This window comes from Heterodontus francisci, chromosome 18 (genome assembly GCF_036365525.1).
Source record: "Heterodontus francisci isolate sHetFra1 chromosome 18, sHetFra1.hap1, whole genome shotgun sequence".
Taxonomy (NCBI): Eukaryota; Metazoa; Chordata; class Chondrichthyes; order Heterodontiformes; family Heterodontidae; genus Heterodontus; species Heterodontus francisci.
Window position 1 is genome coordinate 60,658,302 of NC_090388.1, and position 18,726 is coordinate 60,677,027.

The window sequence follows — 18,726 nt, forward strand, 5'->3', positions numbered from 1 at the left end:
GCAGTATTTTACTTTTGCACTAAAGTTTCCTTTGAATTGTAAATGAAGTTTGCTTAAAGGCCAAGATCCTTTGCTCTTGCCATTTAAAAATGTTCAGTATGCATATGAAGTAGCAGCCCAATAAAAAAGGCGCATGTTTGTGTAATTTGTACATGGAGAGTTAGAGGATCCAAGAGATCGCATTGAAGTCGACCTTGAGCAGTAATCATGCTGTAAGTATATCAACTACCTGCAGTTACAAATTTTCAACACACCAGTTTCTGAGGTAACTGTATAGTAAGTATAAGGGAAATTTAAGCCTCACCAGCCTAAACTAAATAATCATGTGCAAAATAGCACATAACTATGAATAAAATTGATCTGCAAAATTAGGAGGAGATGCAAATGAAGAAAATGCTGGATATTCAAAAAGAATTTGGAATTAAATGGTGGAAAAGTGAGTCAACAAAAGTAAACAGAAAAGGCCATAAAGTGAAGTGAAACAACTTAATGTAAAGGAATGAAAGTGGGTATCAGAAGCATCAACACTGCAGAAGTTACAGTTACAATAAGACAGAGACAGTTACAACATACCCGGAAACGGAGTTAATGCTCAATAGCAAAAGCTGTGCAAAGAATTACAGCTTATTTGCACAAAGACTAGAGGCATCTAAATAATCAATCTGGGTTACAGTGCTACATCTGTAACATACAAAAAGTTAAGACAGTTGCAGGCCAAGCAGAGGTATCCCTTGCAAGAGCAGTTCTATCAAAATTAAATTATAAACTCAGTCTATATACTTTAAAGTGCTGAAATATACCCACCTACAGCGAGTACCTACATCTACACCTTTCAATCAACTCACATTTCAATACCTTTAGTCAAAATATCTCCAACAAATACTACACAAGTCTTAAAACCTACCATTTAAAATTAGTTATTCTATCCCTAAATAATAAATTCAAATTGGGCAAAAATGTTCCCCAAGATAGAATGCAATGGTTTTTCAGAAGGAACAGGCTGTACTGCACAAATCATAATACTTATGTCAAACTTCAGCCCAGCATGCAAGATTATTTTTTTCTAAGGGCAAGTGCGAACATGCAGTAGGTTCACAACAAATTGGAAACCAGTTCCTATGAATGTCAAAACATCCCAAGCTTCACAGCAAGGCACAGAACATTTTGATGTTACTTGTGCAAACCTCCCAGGACAATTATGAAGGATGGATTAAATTGCAAACTTACTGCTGTGAGATGCATACTATTTTTCCCCCCAAGGCAACTAGAATTTCATGTTTTAAGTTGAACAAAAGTGAACACTACAAAGTTTCAAAGTTCAAATAACTCCTATAGATTTTATTTTTAAAAAAAACTTGACCTCCCCAGGGTTTAATGTCCATGTGCTTTAAAATAAATTATTCAATAATCACCATTAAAACATAATGCATACTGCACTGAACAATTTTGTGTGCTGCAAATCATTGATAAAAGAAATACTACACAAGAAGTTTTCAATGACTAAAATTAAAATTGCGATTTTTATTTTAAACAAGAGACTGCTGGACTTCCAGCACTACCATTCTTTTGCTGTTTGATACTTGGTTTTGACGTCTCTATCACTGAATGCTCTCTCAAATGCAGTTAACATGCTTGGTGACTGAGAAGGCATACTTTTCCTGGAATTAACACGGAGAATGCAAAGGGGTATGAAAGGTCATAAAAAGGGAGGGGTGGACATAAAACCACAATAGCAGGTTGCTCCAAGATTTCTCCTAATAGGTAGATGATGGCCTACATCTGCAAACGAGGCAGAAGGGTGTCTTTGCAGCTCAGCCACCATTTTTCCTGTGGCTTGGCCATTGCGGCACCCAGATTAGGGGCAGTCCAAAGACAGTCTGGGGCATTCTATCTGACAATCCCTAGAATTGCAATGTAAGACAGGAGTGAAAAGTAAGAGATTATCCTTGTAGTTTCCTTAAAGACCTTCACAACAAATCATTTGGTGTTTTGTTAACTAGCTTCTGACATTACAGTTCCTAAATAAACCCAATGCATCAAATGGTGATAGATTTCATGGCAGAATAGGTAATTAAGGATTCAAATTGTTTCAGCTTAAATATACTGCAACAGGTTAGGGAGAAGAACAGACAAACTGAATTGAACAAACAATCTTCAAGATGAGCAGATAAAGACATGTGGACTTACAATCAAAATGGAAGGTCTCAAAAATGTCAACTTCAAGTTAAACCAATAGAAAATATTAAATATATTTCAAACTGTAAAAATTGAAGTTAGCTGCAAATATAACAGTTCTTCCTTTCTCTAAAAAAGATGCTTTCGATAGCCATCCAATGAAAATACATTGTCCTCAAAAAATATCTAACAGTAAATCTGAATAATTGCCATTGACCAGGAAAGCTTCCCTGGTCCCCAGGATTGAGTGAGAAACTGAACAAGTCCCCATCTCCACAGCTCAGACAAACTTACATAATGCTAGATGCTAACTAACATGCTTAACAGGTTTAATATAGTTGGATATATCAGGTCACTTCACTCATTGCCAGGGCAATAAACAATGATGCAGATTGAAAAGGTGAGATGGGAACAAGACTGCAGGGTGGAGATAAAAAGAATCATGGTACTTAAATTTTGAAAGCCATTACTACAGAAATAGCATCAATTTTCATTGGCTTTTGGAAGCTACAAATAGAATTAATATTTTACTCCAAATGTTTTATTACTTTAACTCTTAGGATAATATATTAATTTTCTATATGGTCAGAAAATCCTGAACGGATTGGGAAAATGGCAAGTGTTTCCCTTTTTGTAGCTTTATTATTTCAGATCATAGACTGCAATGTGATTATGGCTTATCCACAGAACTCAAGAAACATTTTTAGCTGGGAATATCCTGCTCATGTTCATGGAATTAGAGATGAATTTTAATTTAGTGTAAGTTTGTCTGATCCATGGAGAAGGGGACTTGCCTCATTTCTCTCCGAATCCTGAAGAGCAGGGAAGCCTAGCTGGGAGGGTGTTTCAATGACATTTTAAATAAAAGTCTGAAAGTGCAAAACTCCACATAATATACTCTAAAATGTAATTAAAGAGTCATATTACATGACTTGCCTCAGTGAGGAGGTTTCTGCGTTTTGCTTTCTTGATAGCTCTGTTTTTCAACACATCTTCACTTGCAACTGAGAAGGTTCCTGCCTAGGAAGCAAAAGTAGTCATAAAAATATATGCAACTAATAATTCCACATCCTGTTATCCATAGTAAAGTTTTTAAGTTGCAATATCAGTGCAGCTCAGTTACATTCTCACCTGGAGTCTGGAGGTTGTGTGTTCTAGCAGTTCAGGAGGACATTAAAACACGTGGCCTATTCAAACAAGAACAGAGAATTCTCTGTGCTTTTGCCAACATGCCTTTCTCAAGAAGTGCCAAAGCTGGAATTTCATCTCACTCACCATTGTAGGACATTACTACATCCTACTTGCTGCTGCATTTGTACACAACAGTGAATGCACTTCAAAAGCGATTCATTGAGAGAGTTGGAAGATAGGGTACGATGCTGTAAATACCAGTTCCGTTTTTATGCAATAGCATATACTGAAGAGATCTGCCAGTATTGGAAAATTAGTTTATATCACTCCAGGAACAAGTTTCTAATCAGATTAAATAACCCTCAAATGTTTATTGCTCACTTGTGAGCATTACTATTTAGTAGTGAGTGGCATAATATAGTTACAGCAGAACTTATCTGCAGTGTGGCCATTGGGTTGCATGCCCCATTTTGGTCAGCAGGATAGTTGACAATAACTATAACCAGCTGACGGTCAGGTAACTACAAGTCTTACTCCAAATACTCGAGCACATAATCGAGGCCAACATTTCAGTGTTATAGTGAAGGAGTGATGCACTGCTGGAAGTGTTGTCTTTCAGATGAGCCATTAAAATGAAGCTCCATCTGCCCTCTCAGGTGGACGTAAAAATTCTGAAGGTGCTATCTGATGAGCAACATGGAAGACCTCAGCAGTATCACTGAATCATACATAGGGCCCTACCAAAGTCATGGCAGTTAAAAATGCATCACAGACAGTGAAATCTCAGGGCTCCATGAAATCAGCCATTTTGCAAACTTGGCAGAGTTTGACTGATTGACACAAGGCTCACCTCGCTGATTGCTGGGCATGTTGCGAACTTTGCACGTTTTACTGATTGACAAGGCTCAACTCGCTGATTGGTAAATGAGGGAGGGCTTCTGGTGCAGTTGAGTGTAGCAGTTTCAAGTGCTGTTAGTAGACAAGTGAGAATACCAGAATGAGCAAATCAAAAATGGCCACAACCATTAGTGCAGCACATCAAGTGAAAGGATATGGAAGCTCGAGAGTAAAGAATGCGACCCGTTTATAGTCAGCTTTTTACAATAGTTTTGGAGTATACAATAAATGCCATTTGAAACCAGAAACCTTTCGTCTTTGTTTCAAATAGAATATTTTCATGGTTTGTTTTGACTCTATAAAATATGATTTAAAATGTGAAATCATGAAATTCACGATTCTTAAAATGCTGTGACTGTGAAATTGATGGGGCCCTAAATCATAGAATAGTTACATAACAGAAGGAAGCCATTTGGCCTGTACAGCCTTTGCTGGCTCTGCAAGAGCAACTTAGCTAGTCCCACTCCCTCACTTTTCCCCCCCCCCATAGCCCTGCAAACATTTCCCCTTCAGGTAAAATTCATGACTGAATCTGTGTCCACCACACTTTCAGGCAGAGTATTCCAGCCCACTCATTGTGTAAAAATGTTTTCCCTCATGTTGCTTTTGGTTTGTTTCTCTGTTCTGGTTCTCGACCCTTGCACCAATGGGAACAGTTTCTGTCTATCTACTCTGTCTAGAGCCCTCGTCATTTTGAACATCTCTATCAAATCTCCTTTCGACCTTCTCTACTCGAAGGAAAACCCCAATTTATCCATGTAACTGAAGTCCCTCACTCTTGCAAGCATTCTCCCATTTTCATAAATCCTTTCTGCACCCTCTCTAAAGCCTACACATCTTTTCTAAAGTGTGGTTCCCAGAACTGGAGACAATATTCCAGTTGGAACTAGACTACTGTTTGATAAGTCTTCACCATAACTTGCCTGCTTCTGTACTATATGCCTCCATTTATAAAGTCCAGGATCCCATATGCCTTTTTAACCAAACTCAACCTGCCTTGACACCTTAACGATTTGTGTACATATACCCCCAGGTTTCCCTGTTCCTACACAGTCTTTAGAATTGTACCACTTTATATTGCCTCTTCTAGCTTTTCACTACAAAAATGTATTTCTTCATATTTTATTAAAATTTCCTCTGCTACATCTCTGCCCTTTCCATCAGCCTATGTCCTCCTGAAATTGCTATCCTTCTCACTGTTAACAACACTAAGAAGTTTTGTGGCATCTGAAAATTCTGAAATTGTGTCTTGTACATGCAAGTCTAAGACATTAACATATCAAAAAAAGCACTGGTCCGAATACCGAACCTGGGGAACATCACCTTCCTCCAGTGTGAAAAACAACTATCCACTTGTTACCCGTCACTCAGCTAATTTTGTTTCCATGTTATCATGGCCCCTTTTCTCCTAGCCAATATTTGTCCCTCAGATTAGAACAGATCAATCAAGTCATGATCACATTGCTGTTTGTGGGATCTTGCTGCATGCAAATTGGCTGCTACATTTCCTGCATTGTAACAGACTACATTTCACATTCTTTGGATGTCCTGAGGTTGTGAAAAATCCATAGGAGCTAAACTGGAACGTGTTGCACCTTCTTTTTGGCATTATGCAATCGTACAAGAATAGGAAATGGGGTACGAGATGCACATGTGCACTTCAACAGGAAGCATGCAGGACACCATCTTGGTAAAGGGGTTCGCATGTATGTGCCTAATCACCACCAGCAACATGTAGAGCAGCAAGATGGCAACATAAATCAGTGGACACTGCTGATTTGATGCCAGCTCTGCCATCTTCAAACTCGACACTCTCGCCAATCCCTGCCTTAACCTTGCACAGCCGAACACAAACAGAATGAAGACAACTCCGCACACTGCCCCCCACCATCATTTAAAAGGAATTATGAACTTACAGTTCAGTTTCTGGATTATTTCTTCTGGCTGCTGGTGCATCAGTGTCTGTTTCGGGAGCTTGGCTCTACTTGGCTAAAGTTTGAATACTCGACAGGGAATTATATGGCTGGTACTAAACTAGTTTTTTTTGGTCATTTATAATCTTATGCTGAAACAAGTTGCTTCCAGACGTGGGTGGCCTGGCAGAACTTCCTCTGGCTGGGAGAAAAGAGAGGCCACACAGATCAACACGAGGGAGAAAGGAAGAGGATACGTTGGATGAAAAAGGGTGGGAGAAGCCTTGTATGGCTACACAACTGCAGAATCTCTCACACACACACTTTTTTTTACTTTTACTGTGAATCAAAAACCAAACACCAACTAATCACAAATTTACAACAAAAACCCCATTATCCAATTATAAATGTAGTATGTACTCAGGCTCTCAAATTGCTTAGGTTCCAATCCTATATCACCCTTATCAGAGCAGCTGTGGCTATACCATAAAATATGCCTCAGTATTAAGGAAACATAATATTCCTAGCCTGAGAAGCACCTATTCTCAGGAGATAAATGACTATTCTTTGTCTTAACCAAATTCCAAACCAGGGGCCTAACCTTGGTTCCTGGTACATCCAGTACTTTGCTGCCTCTGCCTGTTAGCGTCCAGTATCTGTTCCCAGTTCGCTCTTAGGGTCCTGTTAATTCTTTACTAGGCTAAATACCTAATACCACATAATTACTTGAGTAGCCTAGCTTGCCTACTTCACATGTTCCAAGAAGAATATAAATACTGGTTTAGACCTGTTGGGCCAAATGGCCCGTTGCTTTGTAAAGCAAAATAATACGACGCAAGATCAGCAATCAAAATCTTATTGAAGAGCAGCAATTGTATCAAACAAAGACTGGGCAACATTTAAAGCATCCTTCATACATTTAAAGTCAATAAAGCTATCCCCTAGTGGCATGGAACAAAATTATTTCAACTTTCTCCAACAATGGGTAGTGAAAAAAGGATCAAAGCAAGATAGTGACAATTTAAGTCCAATAACCTTGGAAATTCATTGCTCCCAAAAACAGAAGTCAATTCTCAGCTGAAGCCTTTGACTAGATAGCATACAGAACGAGCCCCATGTACAGCTTTAGATGTACCCGATAACTTCTCAGACAGGCAAGATAAATTTACATTTCATAAAAGTTGCATTAACAGCCAAACTTTATGAAAATGCAGTTTTTAAGGGAAGAACAGGGATTGGGGGAATGAGAAGAGAGAGCTAGAAAGAAAAGAGGGACAACTTGGATATGAAATTAATGCAGTATTTCAGATCATTAGCCTGAAGAACTTACTGGACTCTATTTTGCTTCACTGTCTGGTACAGCTTCGGTTACCAACTCAAAGGGCTGGAATAGGTAATAAAGCAGCAATACAGTGGCGCAGTGGTTAGCACTGCAGCCTCACAGCTCCAGCGACCCGGGTTCAATTCTGTGTACTGCCTGTGTGGAGATTGCAAGTTCTCCCTGTGTCTGCGTGGGTTTCCCCCAGGTGCTCCGGTTTCCTCCCACAAGCCAAAAGACTTGCAGGTTGGTAGGTAAATTGGCCATTATAAATTGCCCCTAGTATAGGTAGGTGGTAGGGAAATATAGGGACAGGTGGGGATGTGGTAGGAATATGGGATTAGTGTAGGATTAGTATAAATGGGTGGTTGATGGTCGGCACAGACTCGGTGGGCCGAAGGGCCTGTTTCAGTGCTGTATCTCTAAACTAAACTAAACAAAAGGAAAAGTGAGTTCCACCTCTATCAGAAACTTAGTGAGTAACTAAACCCCACAAACCAGAAATTTGCTAGGTTTAATCCACAATCTATACTGCTTAAGTTTATCATTGTGGATAAGGGTCCTGAAATTGGGCTTAGCACATGGACGCAAAAGCCAAATACTGCAGATACTGGAAATCTGAAATAAAAACATAAAATGCTGGGAATACGGAGGTCAGGCAACATCTGTAGAGAGAGAAACAGAGTTAACGTTTCAGACCCAGAACCAATCAGAACAGATGAGTTCTTCTGAAAGGTTACTGACCTGAAACGTTAACGTTTCTCTCTCCACAGATGCTGCCTGATCTGCTGAGCAGTTCCAGGATTTTCTGTCTTTACATTAGCACACGGTTGAGTAAAGTAACTGCACACTATACATCAACTCTTGTTGGAAATATTTGCGGTGAGATGTGAAGTACGGTTCAGTGGTATCACTCACGATTCGAATTCAGAGGCTGTGGATTCAAGTCCCACTCCAGAGACTTCAACAAAACATCTAGGTTGACATTTCAGTGCAGTACTGAGGGAGTGCTGCATGATAAGAGGTGCCATCTTTTAGATGGGACATTAAACCAAGGCTCTGTCTGCTCTCACAGGTGGGCCTAAAAGATCTTGCAGAATTATTTCAAAGAAGAGCAGGGCAGTTCTCCATGGTGTCCTGCCTAATATTTATTCCTCAAACAATGCTAAATGACAACAGATGATCTTGCCATTATCACATTGCTGTTTGTGGAACTGCGCTGTGTGCAAATCAGCTGCTGCGTTTCCTATTTTACAACAATGACCACACTTTGTAAAGTACTTTGGGATGTTCGGAGGTCATGAAAGTCACTATATAAATGCAAATTCTCATCTTGCATTGGGCAAGAACAAAATCAGACTTGGCTGTGATATATCTATGATCAAACAGCCTCTGGCACTCAGGGGTCACATGAAGCATTCCTCGTCTGACGGCAACCAGTCTAAAATCAAACCAGATTTCAAATCTTCCTCCATCCTGCCTCCAGATCAGATAAAGTAATATGACCCAATTGTAAGCTAATAACATTGCACTGGAAGCTTTGCATAGTGTTACGACCGAGGCAGGAGGCACAGTTAATTCAGTCCCACTAATCCACATGTCACAGCATATTAGTAGAGTTTCCCACCTACCAGAAAAACAGCCAAATTAATCACTTCATTTATCCCCAGAATAAAGCACGCTGAACCAGGTTTCTTTAAACAAAAAAATGTATTAATGAACCAAGTTTCAAACAATGAGATAAATCTATATGTATGAAAAGATTTTATAACTCCTTAATGTTCCCTGCCTCATGCACACATATACATTCAAAAATCAATGGTTAACTGGGGAAAAAAACAGAGATATTGACTTTGTAACAGTTTCTTAGGAATAATAAAATTTTGTAACTTTGGTAATATTTTCCTGGATCAGCGAGGGTCCTAGAGTTGAATAGTCAGATGCCACTCAATGTCTCCAGGTGAAATTAATGAACAGTCTGTGGTGGGCAGACGTTCAAGGTCATTCGTCTGCAGCAGATGTCATACAAATCTTTCACAAACAGGTGATAGCAACAGGTCTATTTAAATTTTAAAGTAGCTGTCTAACAGTCGAAACTTTCTTGAGAGTTCAGGAACTTCCAAAACACAAGTCAACAGGACTTACTCTCAGCAAGGGAGCCTTCTCCACAGAGCACAGCAACTACAGAACTCACTCTGGAGACAGGAATTCTTGACTGGAGGCAACAGCAACTTTCCCCACCCGAGACACAGGCGCCCTTTCTCCAAAGCAGTGTTTCTCCAGAGTGTAGCAATTCCTCTTTTCTCTGGGCCTCTTCCTCTCTCTTCAGGCAGAAACAGCAACAAGCGTTGAGGGCGTGGCACTGGAGCTCGTGGGACCCAGGACGGCCGCTCAATAGCAAATGGCAAGACTGGTGTCTCTGCGTAGGAAAGCGAGGAAAGTCTTCCATTGACATACAGTTCACTTCTGGAGATCCACATTGGAGGGGTGCAAAGGAAACCTGACGCGAGCCTGAATTCCGGACCCGTTGGGGTCGGGTCGGGTGGCAGGCCTTTACATCAGTATATGGGTAAAGGCCTGCTACCCAACCTGACCCCGACGGGATCCGATGGAATGTCGGGTTCGGGTCGGTCTTCCTTTACACACCTCTAATCCACATTACGCATGGTTGGCATGATGAGATCTGCACAGCCTAACCCACACGTTTGTGTTCTCTCATGTAAGTCAAGGTTCTCAGGAGACTTCAGCAGAAGGGGGGCAGCCGTTAACCTCTGAGGCAGAGGAGCAGTCAGAGGATGCACTGTCACATGACTCTCCTGCACCTTCCACCATCGCAGATACTTCCACCTTAGTGGGCTTCCACTTGGCTTTAGAAACAGGGTCACAAGCTGGTGAGAGCATCGCAGATGTGGCCGAGCAGCTGAGGCCACTGACAGAGGACTGTGGGCGGCCAGACTCATGCTGAGCCCCAGGCTGATAAGCCTCTGGTGTTGACAGCAGACAGCATGCTGGAGTTGCAGAGAGATGTCAGAGGCAATGTGCAGCCATGAGCAGACAACGGAGGAGTCCATCCATGACATGAGTGCTGCCACGTCTCAGGCATGTGAGTGCATGGCTTCCTCCATCGAGAGGTTGGCAACCCTCATGGAGAACCAGATACACAAATTCGTGCAGACCTGCACACCATCGTCCATGAGCTCAACGCAGCAGTGGCAAGGCGAGAGAAGGACAAGGCCCCTGGAGTCCTTCTCTGGTCAGCAGGGAGGTTCAAGTGAGCCTTGAAAGGGAGGAGGAGTGGAATGGTGGCTGGAAGTGGGTAAGTATGAGATTCAATGACAGGCCAAGGAAGCAAGAGACAATGTGCCTGGCCTCCGGAGCAAGGGGCTCATTATCCAGTGCTGCCTGCTCATCGCTTTCCTCCTTGTCGGTGGAGGAGTGGCAATCATGTTCTCGTCATGCAAGTCCTCCCCCTTCTGCAGTGCTAGACTGTGCAGAGCACCACAATATGAGACACCCTCTCTGGGACATATGGCAGGGCTCCACCAGATCAATCCAGGGCACCAGTATCTCATCTTTGCAGCCCAATGGCCTGATTGACGGTCACTTGGGTGGGCCTGTGGCAAGTGCTGTACTTGTCTGCTGCAGTGCGAGGGTTCTTCACAGGCATCAGTAGCCATGTCTTCAAAGGGTAGACTTTGTCCCTGAGAATCCATCCCTGAAGGCGTGTGGAGGGACCAGAAAAGCTGCGGCACCTGGGACTGTTGAGGTATGTAGGTGTCGTGGCTGCTTCCCAGGAAGCAGGCACACACCTGCAGGAAAAGCTTCTGGTGGCCGCAGACCAGTTGAACATTGATAGAATGAAAGCCCTTCCTGTTGGTTGGTTGGCTGTTGAAGCCTTGATGGCCACATGTGGGCAGTCTATCACACCTTGTACCTAGACAATGGCCCTGAATCCGATGGCCCTCTCTGCCCGACTTGTCTGGCAGCGCACATAGGGTGCATGAGACCCATTGCTTGGTGATGCCTTGGCATCTTTGCCTTTGCTATTCCTCTTGGCTTACCACCTAATGGCTCAGTGCCCACCCAGTAGTATGGCCACCCCTCAGCCAAGGCCATGCATACCACCAGATACAAAGCCCACCCAGTACTGCCACCTGAGACCAGGCCCACCTGTGCAGAGTTCACAGCACTGCAAGCCGACAATGGCCTCTGCTCCCCACTCTTCCCCTATCCAGTGCTCCTCATGGCTGCCTTCCAGTCTCAGCACTGAGGCCTCACCTTGGTGCTACTAGATTTCAACAGCCAGGGATCTGAAAGCAAGTGAGGGCCACCCGCCGCCCACTTAATTCCAAGCCCCCCCTCACTGAATTGCTATCAACTGCACGCAAATGTATTCTAACTATCTGTTCAGCATAGAAGGAGGCGTTCATGATGCATATCTATACTAATCCCACCTGCCTGCATTAATTCCATATCCCTCTATGCCTTGCTCATTCAAGTACCTGTCCAGATGCCTCTTAAATGTTGCTACTATTCCTGCCTCCACCAGCTCCTCAGGCACCTCATTCCAGATACCCACTACTCTGAAAAATTTACCCCTTTGATCCCCTTTAAACCTCCTCCCTCTCACCTTAAATCTATGCCCTCTAGTTTTAGTCACCCCTACCATGGGAAACAGACTCTGGCTATCCAATCTCTCTTTATAACTCAAGCCCTCCAAACCAGGCAACATCCTTGTGAATCTTTTCTGCACCCTCTCGAGCTTAATTCACATCTTTCCTGTAGTGCGGCGACCAGAACTGCACACGGTACTCTAAATGCGGCCTAACCAACGTTACGTTCAACTGTAACATGACGTCCCAACTCTTGTACTCAATGCCTCGGCCGATGAAGGCAAGCATGCTAGACGCCTTCTTCACCACCCTGTCTACCTGTGTTGCCATTTTCAGGGAACTATGTACTTGCACCCCAAGGTCTCTCTGCTCAACAACACTCCCCAGGGCCCTGCCATTCACGGTATATGTCCTGCACTGGTTTAACTTCCCAAAATGTATCACTTCGCACTTGTCTGCATTAAATTCCATTTGCCAATCCCTTGCCCACTTTCCCAGTTGATCCTGTTGTAACCTTAGACAACCTTCTTCACTGTCCACTATACCACCAATTTTGGTGTCATCTACAAACTTACTAATCATGTCCCCTACACTCACATCCAAGTCATTAATTTATATGACAAACAACAGAGAGCCCAGCACCGATCCCTGTGGCACACCACTGGTCACCAGCCTCCAATCTGAAAAACAACCCTCCACTACCACCCTCTGCCTATCACCAAGCCAACTTTGTATCCAATTGGCTAGTTCATCCTGGATCCCATGTGTTCGAACCTTCTGGACCAGCCTACCATGCGGGACCTTGTCAAAGGCCTTGCTAAAGTCCACGTAGACAACGTCCATCGCCCTCTCGGTCACGTCCTTGAAAAATTCAAATTTGTGAGACATGTTTCCCATGCAAAAAGCCATGCTGACTATCCATGCCTTTCCAAATGCATATAAATCCTGTCTCTCAGAATCCCTTCCAATAACCTTCCCACCACTGATGTAAGGCTCACCGGCCTGTAGTTCCCTGGCTTATCCCTGCTGCCCTTCTTAAATAAAGGCACAGCATTAGCTATCCTCCAGTCTTTCAGTACCTCACCCATGGCTAACGATGAAACAAAAATCTCTGCCAGGACCCCAGCAATCTCCTCCCTTGCTTCCCATAGCATCCTAGGATACACCTGGTCAGGCCCTGGGGATTTATCCACCTTAATGCGCTTCAAAACCTCCAACACCTCCTCCTTTGTAATGTTGATATGCTCCAGGATATCGCTGTTCCCTCCCTTGAACTCACTAGCTTCCATGACCTTCTCCACGGTAAATACAGACGAGAAGTATTCATTTAAGACCTCGCCCATTTCCCGTGGCTCCACACATAGATTACCACACTGATCCTTAAGGGGACCTACTCTCTCCCTATCTACCCTTTTACTCTTAATATACTTATAGAATCTTTTAGGATTCTCCTTTCTCTTATCTGCCAGGAAAATCGCATGGCCCCTTTTCGCCCTCCTAATTTCCTTCTTAAGTGTAGTCCTATATCTCCTATACTCCTCGAGGGACTCGCTTGATCCCAGCTGCCTATACCTGACATATGCCTCCTTCTTTGTCCTGACCAGACACTCAATATCCATCAACCACGGTTCCCTAAACTTGCCAGCTTTGCCCTTCCATCCAACAGGAACAAGCCAGCCCTGAACTCTTCCTATCTCACTTTTAAAAGCCTCCCACTTGCCAGACGTTCCTTTACCTGTAAACAGCCTCTCCCATTCAACTTTTGAGAGTTCCTGTCCGATGCCTTCCCCTAATTTAGGACTTGAACCTGAGGACCAGTCCTATCCTTTTCCATAACTATCTTGAAGCTAATAGAGTTATGGTCACTGGCCCCAAAGTGCTCCCCCACTGACACATCAACCACCTGCCCATCCTCATTTCCTAAGAGGAGGTTGAGTGTAGCCCCTTCTCTAGTAGGGCCATCCACATACTGCTTCAGAAAACTATCCTGGACACACTTAAATTCTTCCCCATCTAATCCCTTAGCACTAAGGCAGTCCCAGTCAATATTAGGGAAGTTAAAATCACCTATTGCAACCCTATAATTTCTACACCTATCTATGATTTTCCTACATATATGCTTCTCCAATTCCCTCTGAGTACTGGGGGCCTTATGGTATAATCCCAAAGTGATCACCCCTTTCTTATTTCTAAGTTCTACCCATATGGCCTTGCTGGACGTTCCCCCTGGGATTTCCTCTCTAAGTACTGCTGCGATGTCCTCCCTAATCAATCGTGCAACTCCCCCTCCTCTCTTACCTCACCTCTGTCACGCCGGAAGTATCGGTACCCGGAACATTGAGTTGCCAGCCCTGCCCATCCCTCAACCACGTTTCCGTAATAGCTATAATATCACAATCCCATGCACCGATCCATGCTCGGAGTTCATCTGCCTTACCTCCAAAGCTTCTTGCATTAAAGTAAATGCAGTTTAGCCTACCAGATCTTCCACGCTCCCTGTCCTGCCTCTGCCCAGCCTGCCTACTGGACTTGCTTGCTTTAACCTCTGCATTTGCCTCAACTATCTCAATGGAGAGACTACTACTTTGGGTCCCACCCCCCCCAGCAAGACTAGTTTAAACCCTCCCAAATAGTACTAGCAAACCTCTCCGCAAGGATATTGGTCCCCTTCCAGTTCAGATGCAACCCGTCCCTCTTGTACAGGTCACCTCTGCACCAGAAGAGATCCCAATGATCCAAGTGGCTGAAGCCCTCCCACCTACACCAGCTCTTCAGCCATGCATTCATTTGCCTTATCCTCCTATTCCTACCCTCACTAGCACGTGGCACAGGGAGTAATCCTGAGATTACAACCCTAGAGGTCATGCTTTTTAACCTTCTGCCTAACTCCCCATATTCACTTTGCAGGACCTCATCTCTCTTCCTGCCTATGTCATTAGTACCAATATGGACCACGGCCTCTGGCTGTTCACTCTCCCCTTTCAGAATGTCCTGCAGCCGCTCCGAGACATCCTTGACCCTAGCACCAGGGAGGCAACATACCATCCTGAAGTCTCGTTTCTGGCCACAGAAACGCCTATCTGCACCTCTTACGATAGAATCCCCCATTACTATAGCTCTTCCACCCCTTTTCCTCCCCTGCGGTGCAGCAGAGCCCTCCGTGGTGCCATGAGCTTGGCTGTTGCTGTTTTCCTCTGGGAGATCATCCCCCTAACAGTATCCAAAGCGGTATATCTGTTTGAGAGGGGGATGGCCATAGGGCACCCCTACACTACCTGCCTACGCCTACTACTCCGTCTGGTGGTCACCCATCCCTTTTCTGCCTGTGCAGCCATTATCTGCGGTGCGACCGCCTCACTGAACGTGCTATCCACGACGTCCTCAGCATCGCAGATGCTCTGCAGTGAATCCACCCGCAGCTCCAGCTCTGTAATGCAGGTAGCCAGTAGCTGCAGATGGATACACTTCCTGCACACATGGTCATCAGGGACCCTGGAAGCGTCCCTGATTTCCCACATAGCGCAGGAGGAGCATATCACGGGGCTGAGCTCTCCTGTCATGACTTACCCTTAGATTAATTAGTTATTCCGTGAATTAAAAAATACTAATTACACTAGGGGCCTTGTTCTACCCACTCCAATCTAAAGTCCTTTAAAAAAAAACACTTTAGTAGTACTCACCTTATCACCAGAGGTTTTTTATTTCAACCAAAAAAAATGTTCCCCTTATTTTTTTTTAAGATAATTAAATGCACTAACAGCTGCTACTCACCAACCAATCACCTTGCAGCTCTCCTCTGACATCACTGTTGGCTTTTTTTTTCTTCAAAACTCCAGCACGCTTGAAGAGGTTCGACTGCGCTCCGCTCCTGGAAGGTTAAGAGACTGGGCCTCGATCCTCGGGTTGGATTTTTCGGCTCTGCTCTTGGCGTTCTCCCCACAGGTCCGCTCCGCTCCCAGAAGGTAAGAGACTGGGCCTCGGTCCTCGGGTTGGATTTATAGGCTCTGCTCTTGGCGTTCTCCCCACAGGTCCGCTCCCGGAAGGTATGAGACTGGGCCTCGGTCCTCTGGTTGGATTTATAGGCTCCGCTCTCGGCGTTCTCCCCACAGGTCCGCTCCGCTCCCGGAAGGTAATATTTCCAAGTTTTGTGTCATTTGAAAATATGTGCCCTGTACACCCAAGTCTAGGTCATTTATATGGATCAAGAAATGCAGTGATCCTAACAACGACCCCAGGAAACCCCACTATATACACCTTCCCCCAGCCGGAAAACAACTGTTCACCACTATTCTGTTTCCTGTCACTCAGCCAAATTCACATCTAGGTTGCCACAGTCCGTTTATTCCACAGGTTTTAACTTTGTTGACAAGCCTGTTGTATGACACTTGATGAAATGCCTTTTGGAAGTTTATGTACACATCAACCAAATGACCCTCATCAAAGGGCGGCGCAGTGGTTAGCACCGCAGCCTCACAGCTCCAGGGACCCGGGTTCGATTCCTGGTACTGCCTGTGTGGAGTTTGCAAGTTCTCCCTGTGTCTGCGTGGGTTTTCTCCGGGTGCTCCGGTTTCCTCCCACAAGCCAAAAGACTTGCAGGTTGATAGGTAAATTGGCCATTATAAATTGTCACTAGTATAGGTAGGTGGTAGGGAAATATAGGGACAGGTGGGGATGTTTGGTAGGAATATGGGATTAGTGTAGGATTAGTATAAATGGGTGGCTGATGTTCGGCACAGACTCGGTGGGCCGAAGGGCCTGTTTCAGTGCTGTATCTCTAATCTAAAAAAAAACCCTCTCCACTACCTCATTAAAAAAACTCATGCAAGTTAAACACAATTTGCCCTTGACAAATCAGTGTTGACTTTCCTTAATTCATTCACATTTCTCCAAGTGACTTCATTTTGTTCTGAATTTATTGTTTCTAAAAGCTTTCCCACCACTGAGGTTAAACTGACTGGCCTGTAGTTGCTGGGCTTATCCTTACACCCTTTTTTTTTTAAATCAAGGGTGTAAACATTTGCAATTCTGCAGTCCTCTGGCACCACCCCTGTATCTAAGGATGATTGCAAGAATATGGCCAGTACTTCCACAATTTCCACCCTCACTATCCTTGTATGCATCTCATCCAGTCCTGGTGACTTAACTTTAAGCACAGCCCACCTTTCTAATATCTCCTATCAAATTTTAGCCCAGTGTCTTAACCACCTGCTCTTTTACTATGACTTGGGCAGCATTTTCTTCCATGGTAAACACAGATGCAAAGTACCCATTTAGTATCGCAGCCATGTCTCCTGCTTCCATACATAGATCCCTTTTTGGTCCCTAATCAGCCCCACTGCTCCTTTTACCACCGTTTTACTATTTATGTGCCTACAGAAGACTTTTAAATGCTCTTTTATGCTAGTTGCCAGTCTCTTCTCATTCTCTCTTTCCTCATTTCTTTTTTGACTTCCTCTCTGAACTTTATATAGTCAGCCTGGCTCGCAGTAGCGACCTGAGGAGTCATAAGCACCCTTTTTCTACTTCATCTTACTCTATCACTGTTGTCATGCATGGAGCTCTGGATTTGTTTCTCCTACCTTTCCCCTTCGTAGGAATATACCTCGACTGGAACTGAACTCTCTCCGCTTTAAAGACAGCCCATTGTTCAATTACAGTTTTATCAGCCATTCTTTGTTTCCAATTTACATGGGTCAGGTCTGTTCTCACCCTATTGAAGTTGGTCCTCCCCTAATTAATTTCTTTTTTAAACCCTCGATTGCTCCTTGTCCATAACTAACCAGAAACATATGACACTAAGATCACTGTCTCTGAAATGTTACCCTACTGACACTCAACCCACCTCAATCCGCAGTGCCTCCTTCTTCACTGGGCCAGAAATATACGGATCTAGAAAATTCTCCCCAACACACTTCATGAACTCTTGCCCCTCTGTCTTTTACACTATATCTGGATAATTAAAGTCTCTCATTACAACTACTCCCTGCACCCCTCTTGTTTCCATGCAAATTTGTTCCTCTATATCTTTCTCCAATAGATGGTGGCATATAGAATTTTCCAAACTTTGCTTCACTGCTCACCAGCTGCCAATGCACCACCAAATTTGGCATGTGGACTCAGGTTCACTTCATCCTCTCCTTCCCACCCGTGATTTAACATGGTACACTGCATATAACTGTTTATCCTGGCACCCAAATTCCCCCCACCCCATCCAAAAAAACTTGCACTTTAATATGGCAAGTTGATACCATTCACTACTGACAGAAACTGTGTACGCACCTCTTCAGATTCTTCTTCCTGATCCCAATTCCTGTCAGTTAGTTCCTTGTCTGCAGTTCTCTTTGCCATGATGGTGTTACTGAAACAAAATTGGCAAGATTATTCTTTTGATTGATTTTAGGTCAGTCAGCTAATCATAACAAAAACTATAACACTGGCTGCATAAGCGCTTTAGTGCACAAAATATGAATTACTTTTGAACTGCAGTCACTAATGTAAGAAAATACCAGCTAATTTACAAGTAGCGAGGTTCCACACAAGTCAAATAGGAACAGGAGTAGGCCATTCAGCCCATCCAGCCTGCTCCACCATTCAATACCATCATGACTGATCAGCCACTTCAATGCTTTTTTCCCCACACACTATCCCCATATCCTTTTATGTCATTGGTATTTAGAAA

At 43.8% G+C, this 18,726-nt stretch overlaps 1 protein-coding gene and 1 pseudogene across 7 annotated transcripts in view; one reads left to right on the forward strand and one right to left on the reverse strand.

Annotated features, from left to right (window-relative positions):
- Window positions 1-480, forward strand: part of LOC137379770 (trichohyalin-like) — a 3,653-nt pseudogene extending 3,173 nt beyond the window's left edge.
- Window positions 1-18,726, reverse strand: part of nup50 (nucleoporin 50) — a 71,492-nt gene that overhangs the window by 43,879 nt on the left and 8,887 nt on the right. For all 7 annotated transcript variants that reach the window (XM_068050830.1, XM_068050831.1, XM_068050836.1 and 4 more), the window contains 2 exons: window positions 18,327-18,405; window positions 3,112-3,195 (listed from right to left, as the gene is read on the reverse strand). In XM_068050830.1, coding sequence (XP_067906931.1) covers window positions 3,112-3,195; window positions 18,327-18,395 — 153 coding nt within the window. In that variant the 5' untranslated portion in view covers window positions 18,396-18,405. The remainder of the gene's footprint in view (window positions 1-3,111; window positions 3,196-18,326; window positions 18,406-18,726) is intronic.